The sequence below is a fragment of the Thalia democratica genome, chromosome 1, assembly GCF_965202585.1.
Source record: "Thalia democratica chromosome 1, ktThaDemo2.hap1.1, whole genome shotgun sequence".
Taxonomy (NCBI): Eukaryota; Metazoa; Chordata; class Thaliacea; order Salpida; family Salpidae; genus Thalia; species Thalia democratica.
The window spans coordinates 427,250-437,973 of NC_139165.1; the positions used below are offsets into that span (position 1 = coordinate 427,250).

At 23.4% G+C, this 10,724-nt stretch overlaps 1 protein-coding gene across 2 annotated transcripts in view; it reads right to left on the reverse strand.

Moving 5' to 3' along the window:
• The window catches only part of LOC145849254 (casein kinase I-like), a 59,865-nt gene extending 53,371 nt beyond the window's left edge, over positions 1-6,494 (reverse strand). Inside the window, exons 1-4 of one of the 2 annotated variants that reach the window (XM_082954399.1) lie at positions 6,427-6,494; positions 3,375-3,449; positions 2,330-2,370; positions 1,999-2,068 (exon numbers count right to left, since the gene is read on the reverse strand). In XM_082954399.1, the coding sequence (XP_082810525.1) occupies positions 1,999-2,068; positions 2,330-2,370; positions 3,375-3,449; positions 6,427-6,475 (235 nt within the window). In that variant the 5' untranslated portion in view covers positions 6,476-6,494. Of the gene's footprint in view, positions 1-1,437; positions 1,468-1,998; positions 2,069-2,329; positions 2,371-3,374; positions 3,450-6,426 lie in introns of those variants that run through there. The other variant, XM_082954400.1, reaches the window with a different exon arrangement.
• Between the last annotated feature and the right edge of the window lie 4,230 nt (positions 6,495-10,724).

Sequence of the window (10,724 nt, forward strand, 5' to 3'; positions counted from 1 at the left end):
GAAATAAGCAAGTAGCAAAAAAAACAATAATATTCGAATCAAGAATATTTGTTTTCCTTTTATATTACAAAACTGTTCAAAGTTATGAAAAAATAAAACATGATTAAAAAAGTACTATATGTTTTATTATGGTAAAAACGATAAGAATTCTCTAGTTTATCTAAGGAGAAAAAGTATACATTTGTTTTGTAGTTAAAGATAAAAAGTATATTTTCAAAATTATAGACTATACAGAGTCATCACACATTCAACTGATTCAAACTATTAGACAGCTGTTAGAATTACAGTTTGCATGATTTAATTAAACATCAGTTACAAGCTAACTGTGTATTTATAAACTAAACTGTATTTATAAATCATAAATGTATTAATAACTATTGTTGTATTTGTAAATCATAATTATATTTATAAATTATAAATGTATTTATAAATCATAACTGTATCTATAAACCATACTTTTGAAATTACGTTGCATCTAAACTTTTTTACTTTTTTTTTATTGGTAAAATATATGATGTTGTTTTTTGTTGTAACTAAAATATGGTCAGCGTATAAAAAAAAATAATATAAAAGTACAGTGACAAAAATTAAAAAAAAAATCATTTGAAGAAATCAAACAACTATAGTATGAAATCATCCTACTTATTGTGTGTAAAAAATTTAAATTCAACCTAGTAATAAATGTTTAGCAAGTGAAACACATGAACCAAAGTAATAACATTTTAGCCAACTAGTTTTATTAGTTGTTTGTATTTTATCAAAATAAGCTTACAAACTCAATCTTATTTTAGAAGTAATTTTAAATTTAATCAATAAATACAACAGACAAAAACAAAATCAACTTTGTTATGAGAAAAAATTACAAACTACAAATAAAAAACAATTAAGTTAAGTTCATAAAACTAAAACAAGTAGAAAATAACTTATTTTAATTCATTTAAAACAAACTTAAACTAACTACAACAAATAAAAGATTATTCAAATCTAATTAACCACCGACCTAATTAAATACTGAGAAATTAACTTTTCTAAAATCACGACAAATTAATTACTATTTTTTAGATTAACGTTAATTTTGTTTATAGATTATTTTGCCAGACAATGTATAATTAGCATAAGTTTACTTTTCTCAAAACAGTTTAAACTCAAAATTCGTTATTACTAAAATAACAACAATATTTCTATTTTTAACAGACTCACTTGAACTGAAAATGTTTTTAAACTTACCAATTTTTAGTGCAAATGTCTTCAATAATTTTTAAATGTTATTTAAAGAATAAGTCACTTTAACTTTGCTTAACATTTTTTCAATAAACTGTTTTAATTAGTCTGTAACACAAAAAAATCTCAAAATAGTTAACTCAAAATACTTTTTTTACAATCTTTGGTTTTAAATGCTGATATCTGTATTCTAAATATATATATATTTGAACTTACCAACATTACCCAGCATCTTGTAGTATCTGTATTCTAAATATTATATATATATATATATTTGAACTTACCAACATTACCCAGCATCTTGTAGTATCTGTATTCTAAATATTATATATATATATATATATATTTGAACTTACCAACATTACCCAGCATTTTGTAGTATCTGTATTCTAAATATTATATATATATGTATATTTTAACTTACCAACATTACCCAGCATTTTGTAATATCTGTATTCTAAATATTATATATATATATATATATATTTGAACTTACCAACATTACCCAGCATTTTGTAGTATCTGTATTCTAAATATTATATATATATATATATTTGAACTTACCAACATTACCCAGCATCTTGTAGTATCTGTATTCTAAATATTATATATATATATATATATATTTGAACTTACCAACATTACCCAGCATTTTGTAGTATCTGTATTCTAAATATTATATATATATATATATTTGAACTTACCAACATTACCCAGCATCTTGTAATATCTGTATTCTGAATATATATATATATATATATATATATTTGAACTTACCAACATTACCCAGCATCTTGTAGTATCTGTATTCTAAGTGAAGTTGTGGTGCCCGAGATTTCATTGGTTCCTAGAAATTAAAATTACTGATTAATTTATGTAGTATAATTCAGAAAAATAAAATGCAAAAAAAAAAATTTTAAGGAAAAAAAGTGAGACAATTGTTAACTTTCATTTTTAAAAATTTACGTTTTATAATTCAACAATGTTACATATGCTTAATATTATTATATACATAAAATTGTAACATTTCATAACAAATAACGAAAAAACAATGCTCTTTCTTAAGAAAGATTAGTAAATATGAAATAAAATAAATTTTCAAACTCACTAATTTGATAGCGACATGTTCATTGTTGTACAAATTCTTCCCTACAAAAAATAAACTTGAACAAATTAGTCCCTTAATATTAAATTTTACATCTAAAAACAATTTTTAAGGAAAAATTTATATTTTCACATAAAAAAATTTTACTTTTTGAGTACTGTACTACATTAAACCTTAAGAACATTTAAAACATTTTTACTTTTGAGTGATAGGGTTACAAATGTAATTTATCTACTATTCACTATAAGATACACTGCACAGTATAACCTTTACAATATTTTTTATTGAAAATTGAACTTACAGTTTAAAAACTAGAACATTTAATTAATATGAGAAGACATAATAAACACTTTAAAGTTTAAATTATATACATATCAGCTTAATATTCAAAATCATACTAAAAACTTTATAACACGACTCAGTTGCCTCTACAAGCTACATAAATTTAATTGTTTAATATTCTATAAATTATTTATTTATAATAGGTAGCATGTGATTTCAAAAAACTAAAAAAAACTTTGACCTTAAACAAACTGTAGAAAATATAGTTTTTACACCTGAATAATTTATAAACCACACACTATTGTAAACGACAATGCCAAAGAAATCACAAATAAATGTAGTTTTTTTCTTTCAAATACTTATTTTTATTATTTTCCTCAATCAAAACGAAAACAACACATTTTTAAAGTCAGGTATAAATTTTAAAAATGAGAATTTAAAGAAACAAAGAACTAACTTATTTTTCATCAACTTTATGCTTATCACAACTTATTGTTATTAACATGATCAACTTAATATCCAAATAACAAATATTATTGGTGATTTGCTGGACTTACTATTAAGATCCGGCCTTATTTTATTAAAATCATAATTTTTAAAACAGTTCCCGCCGGATCTTAATTTGAAAAATAGATCTGGCTGGAACCTAATTTTTACATATTACAAAAAAGACAAAGATCCAGTTGAAAACAATTTTTTCTAATGGATCTGGCAGAACATGACTAAAAAATTTACACTTTCAAGCTAATTTTCAAAATATACAAACCAATTCTCAGCTCTCCAAAATTTCCACTTCCGATTTTCTTGCCAACTCTGAAGTTGGGACCCACCATCAGCATACCTGAAGAAAATATATACTTTAAAGAATAATTTAAAATAATAAGAATTATCTAAATATAACTCACATAAACAATGAGTTAGTTTTAAATAACTTTATACAATACTTTTATAAAATTGAAGTCTACATACCTGAAATTCGCAAACAAATAATAATAAACACATAATACACAGAATATATAAAACTCACATAAGAAAGGAATAAATTGAACAATAAAATAGTTTAGTAACAACATAATAGTAGTTATTTATCTAATTCAGAAACTGGATTTATATATGTACAGATCCAGCATTTTTATCTGACTGAATACTAATTTTTAAAATAATCTTTGTGGATCAGGTAAATAGCTTTTTTTGCGTTATATTTTTGGAAAATTTTTTCTAGGTTTAAAAATTTCCTCCAGGTTTTTAACAGTACACCTTTTTGGGTCTATGTTTAATTTTAAATTAAGTTTATGGTAAAAAACTTTTTAAGTAGTATAACAACATTAAAAAGGTACTGTAAAGCTACTTTAAATGTGTTTTGAAAAAAAAAATTGATGACAACAATTTTTTTTATTTTTATTATAGATTTTTTGTGTTGAATTGAAATTTTACTACTTAACATGTAAGAGTTGTTTAAAATTCCAAATTTTTCCAGGTTTTTATTTTTATTTTTCAAATTCCAGGTTTTTTAGCTTATATTGTCAAATTTCACGTTTTTCCAGGATTCCAGGTTTTTTGGCAACCTTGTATACATCTTTTAGAAGGGAACAGGTCAAAATTGCAAAAAAGGACAATTTTGCACAAAGATATTTTAAAACAAAGACAAGTTTGCACGGAGGGTCATTTTTACACAAGAATAAAAAAAAACTAAAAGATAAATTTTTAAAACAACAAAAAGAAAAAAAACTGACTGAGGGGAAGGGTAAAGAGTAACAGTGATAGTAAAAATAAATAAAAATTGTTAATAAAAACTATTATTTAAAAAACAGTAAAAGTGAATAAATAAAACTAAATTTATAAAAAATAAAAAAGTCTACTGACCAAGGGTAAAGGTTAGGGGTAACAGTGATAGTAAAAATAAAGTAAAAACAAATAATAAATAAAAAAACTAATTAATAACAAAAAGTTAACAACTGAGGGTAAGGGTTAGGGGTAACAATGATAGTAAAATAAAATAAAATAAAAAACTAAATCTAAAAAAAAATCAAATTCAAGTTAATAAAAAAATTAAATAAAAATAGATAAAAATGTTTAAAACAGTATAGATAAAAAATTCAACCCGTGCAAAATTATCTGCTTGTGCAAAAGTGTCTTTGTGCAAAAGTGAACCTTTGTGCAGTTAGTCCTCTTGTGCAATTTTGTCTGCTTGTGCAAATTTTACCCCTTTTACAAAAAAAGCACACATCCACACTAGTGTGAATTTGTGTTGGATGAACAATAATTTTAGGGTGTACGAAATTATTTTGAAACTTACACTAGAAATCCTGAAGTTTATCATGGACAAAATACTTTTTGTAGACAGTTTTGAAATTGAGACTAGATATTCATGGAAAAAAATTTAAATTACAATAGATATTTTGGAATTTATGATAAAGAGAAAAAAAAAAGGTGGACATTTGTGGGAATTTTTGAGCAAAACTGTGAAGACCATTGGCTTTGCACATTAAAAGTTTTGAAATTTTAAATTAAGGTCATGGGAGGTAAGTAACTATTTATACATGTTGATTTTTTAAAAGATGTTTAACTTAGCTAGCAGTTGCTTTTTACCGCTTTGTAAAATTCAAATAAGTTTTATAGGTATGAGGGTACAAAGTTGGAAAGCTCAATAGGTTCCCTATGAAAGAAACAAAGTAAAATAGCAAAATAAGTCTTTTTAATTAAAAATTAAAAGTATACCTTCTCATTCATCTTTTAAGCAATTGTTCTGAAACTTTCTCAGTTTGATCTTAACTAAATAAAAAAATTCTATTGCAAGATTTTTTTTTGAGTAAAAACTTTTTTTGATAAAAATACTTAAAATTTTATTTATATGTTCTAAATCAATTGCTATACTAAAACTTTTACTATTAATGAAAAGCACATTTCCTGCAAGTTTCAGGTTAATTGGACAAAAAAATTAAGAAAATAGATAGTTAGTAGACTTTTCAAAATTCAGAAAAAATCATTATAATAAATTTTGCCTCCATACATTTGTACATATTAGAAACTTTTTACAAGAATATCTCAAAAGTTAACAAAGTATTTTTTATTATGTGAAAAGTATCAATAGTATATAATTATAATTTTTATAAAGGTTTAACGTGAATTTTCAAAAATAAAACGTTGGCCTTAACAGGACCTTGATCAGTTGATCTTAATTTGAAAAAAAACATCCTAAATAAAATAAATGATCTGGATCTGGTAGATAATTACAGAAATATACTCAAGTAAAAATACAGTAAAAAGCTTAAGAACATTCACACTACAATATGTAAGGGGTTATAAATTATTACTAGATTTCAACAGCGGTTTCTTGCAACTATGCCTGTCTGATGAGTCCTAATAGGGACAAAAATAGTTGTAGGATGTATCCAATTTGGTTGTGTGGTGAAGTTCATATTTATTATTAACAAATTATAAGGTAATTTAAAACTTGAATGGACTTTTGAAATATACTCATTTTTGTATAAAGTTTCCTATACAAACTTATGGACGGATCTTTTTTATGTCAAAAAGATAGTACTTTTATTTATATAGTCTTTTTTAGTTTGTGCCTTCATTCGGAACCTAATGAGCTGTTAAACTTAGACAACTTATATTTGAAAAGATAATTTTAATTTTAAGCTGTAAAAAGTACCTGCTAATTGAGATAAAACTTGCAATAATAAGCAAATAAGGTCAATTTGGAAAAAAAAGGATTGCTTTAAATATATCAATACTATAACAAACATCTAACCTGATTATAATAAATAATTTAGCTTATTGCAAAACAAAATTAATAACAAAATAATTATAACCTGATGATGACGTTTTTCTTTCAGGAGATGTCAATCTCCTTAAAGCCATTTTATTTTACATATATTCTGTAGAAACAAACAATTATATAAAATTATTTTTAATATACATTCTTTTGATACTTAATAACTATACAAAATTATATTTTTATATACTCTTTTAAACTAATAACTTTATGTAACAAACATATACAGATATGCCAAAGGTTTTTGTAACTTTTTTTAGGTTTTTTGGTTTTATAAGTTAAAAACTAAACTCAAGCTAAAAAGAAACTTTCTTAAATTGCATAAAAATGTTAAAAAGATACTGTTAAGATATTTTATATGTATTTTTGATGAAAAATTTTTTTATGATAGAAAGTAAAAAAAAATTATTTATCATACACAGCATACAAAAGTCCAAGCTTCTGCTCTGCTGACTTTTGCCGATGTTTTTGTTATTTTATATTTATTTATGGTAGATTTTTCAAATCTGATGAAGACTTTAATACTTAATATGTAAAAATGTTTAATATTCCAGGTTTAATAGTGATTTTTTTTAATTCCAGTTATTTTTTTACATTTCTCAAATTTCAGGTATTCCAGGTTTTTTTTTTGCATAGATTGTCAAGTTACAGGTTTTTAAGCAACCCTGTATATATCTAGAACAATACATGAATATCAAAACTATTATTGTACTAAAAAATTTTTAAATACCACAATATCAACATTTTGAACTTTAACATGACATACGGAAAAGTATCAAACAAATATCTTTACACAATAGTTATCTTATAACACCAATAATTTTATTAACACTTAAAAAGCTTCATTTTAAATCATATAAATTAATCTGATATATTTTTTCCTTAAACATTTAGCTTCATAACATTTTTTATGTTATATGAGTTTACAAGACTCAGAAAACAATGGTAAATTTAATTTTAAAACCTAAAGGTAAAACTTTACAGTTGCTACTTATTTGGTCTTTAAAAGTACTCTCAAAAAAGCTTTAATAAGCACGAATTCAATCTATTTATTTTTTAAGTCGTTAAGTTTTACTTCTATATAACAAAGTGAATATCAAAAACCATTATTTTATTTGATTCACTTAGTCATCAAAATGGAAACACAATTAAATTTTTTAAAATGAATATTGCTAATTAAGAACTATTTAGTAGGCTTTATTTAAAATTAGTTAATTTAAGTATTTTAAATTATAACTGAATTAAACATATGAGTTTAACAAATTATAATAAATAAATAAATAAAAGCAGTTTTAATTATACTTAATTAATAGTGTTTATTTCACTAAACAGATCATAATTATAAAACCCAGTTCAGCATTTTAATTTTGAGGTCAATCAACATTTTATATAGCATGTATTTAGTAAACTGCATTTTTTACTAAAAAATTAGTGACTAAAATTATTTCAAACCAAATCAAAGTATTTGATTAGTATTGAACAATGCATAACTATTGAAAATAAAAAACTATAAATGAATAAGTATTTTTTGACAACAAACAGAGTAAAACTTGACAAAATAAAATTTTAACTAACCTGAGTTTTTTCTTTTTTGAATATTTGTAACCAAAATATTTTAAAACATTTAACTATTATAACAAAATATCAAACAAACTAAAGTTGATAACTTATTGGAAACCTACCTACTTATAACACTACATTTTAAAGTTTATAAAATTATTAACAAAAACTAATAAAGTTACTTTAAAAACAAAAATTAATGCATCACAAGAAATATTACAAAAAAAAGTATTAAAATATATAACCATAAGGTTTTTTTGTGCACCAGGTCCTAGGGCCAAATATTTTGAGAGCTCTTTTTTTTGTTGTTCAATAAACAATAAATATATACTAATACAACTCTGTTTTAATAAACCTTTTTCATGTAAAATTTCATATAAGTGACATAATAAAGCTTTATGGTAAATACATATATCCCTTGAATTTCAAAAACAAAACCTAGAGTAGAAAAACAAAAACCCAGTGTAAATATTTTGAAATCATTCAACTCAAAGGGTCCTGGGATATAGCTTTTATCTGATATTATTTTATAATTTACAATGCTAAATTTAAAAGTTTACAAAACTTAGTACAGTTACAATTACAAAGAAATACTTTTAAATGTATGTATTTACTTGACAATCTGGTGTGCACAAGACTTTTCCTTAATTTCTTGTAAACATAAATTTAACATTTAGAGAACTACTGACTTAAGCAATTTTTTTTAAATTTTACTTTGCTCATCTTATTCTTTCACTTTTCATAGCAACTTTATAGTTATCATAATATTTTGTTTGGCATAAATTTTGATTTTAATTTTGGATAATAAGTTAGCTTATGTGAGTTAGTTTATGTGAACATCTCATACAGTTAGTACAAAGTAGCCATTTGGTTTTTGGAAATTTTATCCAAGTTTTTTAACTTTAAGTTTTCTTGTCTTTTTTAGAAGAAAGTTAAACTTAAAGTATAATCTTATTTTTATTAGTAAAGATTACAGAAAAGATACTGTGTTTTTTTTTTAATAAAAAAACTATGAATAATATATTTCTCTTTAACAGCTATTTCTTTCTTTTTTAATTTAAATTTAATTATATGAATGAAAATTTTATACAAAATTATTTGAACTATTTTTTGTGATTAAAATTTTTTATTTCAGGTAAGAAGGCCAAAATAAGATAAACCTCTTTACTTGCATTGAAAATAAAATTTTTGCTTGTAATTCTAAAACAGGGTAAAAAGTATATATACTTGTCAAAAACAATTAAAATCAACTTCTTTAACAACATTGGTTATGAAATAACAAAATATTGTAACTAGATCAACTAAATCCCATTCAAGAAATAGAAAAAAACTAGCTGAGATTTTTAAAAAATCTTATAACTACCCTGTGATATTTTATATTGAAAAAAAATAGCCTGAGTTTTTTAATTAAAAACTAGCCTGAATCATCCTAATATTTTTCAATTTCAAACCATCCTGAGTTATCTTGAGTGTGTGACAATCCTGATAGAAGGACAAGTTTAAACAAGTGAACATAATAAAACAATAAAAATAAAACAATATTTTCTGCAATCAACGATGCCATTTTTTGAAAACCTAGCCAGGGTCTGCTTGAGTTTCAAAAACATTAATAAATTGACTGTTTGAGTTATGTTAGTTCAAGATTAAACATTAAAATTCAAGTTCAACTAAAACTAAATGTTAAATCATAAAATTATCAAGTTATTTTTACTTAACATACTTCAATATTTAATTATTTAAACATAATTCATGATACAGCTACTAAAAAAAAAATAAAAATTTATATTTAAACTAATTGTAAATTAGGCAATCAGTAATTAGTAAGTTTTATAAGTAAAAACACTCCAAACCAGTCTGGTGGCGTTGTCTGAATGAAATAAAAAACTGTCAATATAAACTTTATAGTCAAACTTAGTTGTGGTTTTGTAGTCAAATCTGAGTTTATAAAGTTTTGGAGAACCTTTGTACTAGTCCAAAAATAAAAAATTATTACCTAGGGTAGTGTCAGTCAAGTTTGGTCCTAGGTTTTTTTACCTGTGGTTCAAATTTTCTTTTTTGTTGTGCAAAAATGTTAGTCGCAAAGTCTACTCTTTGCAAAAGAAAGAAATAAAAATGTGAACGCTCACAACTATGGTTAATGGATTGGTGTGGAGAAAGACCTTTCTGTCATCAAGCCTCACACCATACATTTTATAACATTTTTTGAGCAGTTTCAATTAAATCAATAAAAACAAAGTTTAAAATCAATGAAAAATTGATATTATTATTAGTCAATGATTCTTTTTTTTTCAAAGTATTATTAATTAAATTAACTTAAAACAAAATTAATTTAAAAAAAACGAATTGGTGTGCACTCTTTTTTATACCCATTTCTGCCAATATTGACTATGGAAACCATAATCTACCATGGGCACCACACCGCCTCCTCCCCTTAGATTCCATTTTTACAATCATGTACGTTCACATTTTTCTTGTTGGTTTTTTAGAAATCAACCTCAAAAAATGCAAAACAAAGTTCTATAATAACATAAAAAGGGAGAACTGTAAAAATTATGTGAAAAAGAAAAACATATATTTCATCTTTAAATATATAAATAAGAATAAACATGAGTATAAAACAAAATAATGTAAACCATACTATACTTTAATAATATCTGTAAAAATTTTTTTGTATGTGCTTAAATTTATTCAAAAAAAATTAGCACTTCTAATATATATTTTAATTCAATTATGATTGCTAATTCTCATAACTATAATTGTTGTAAAAACTTAAGG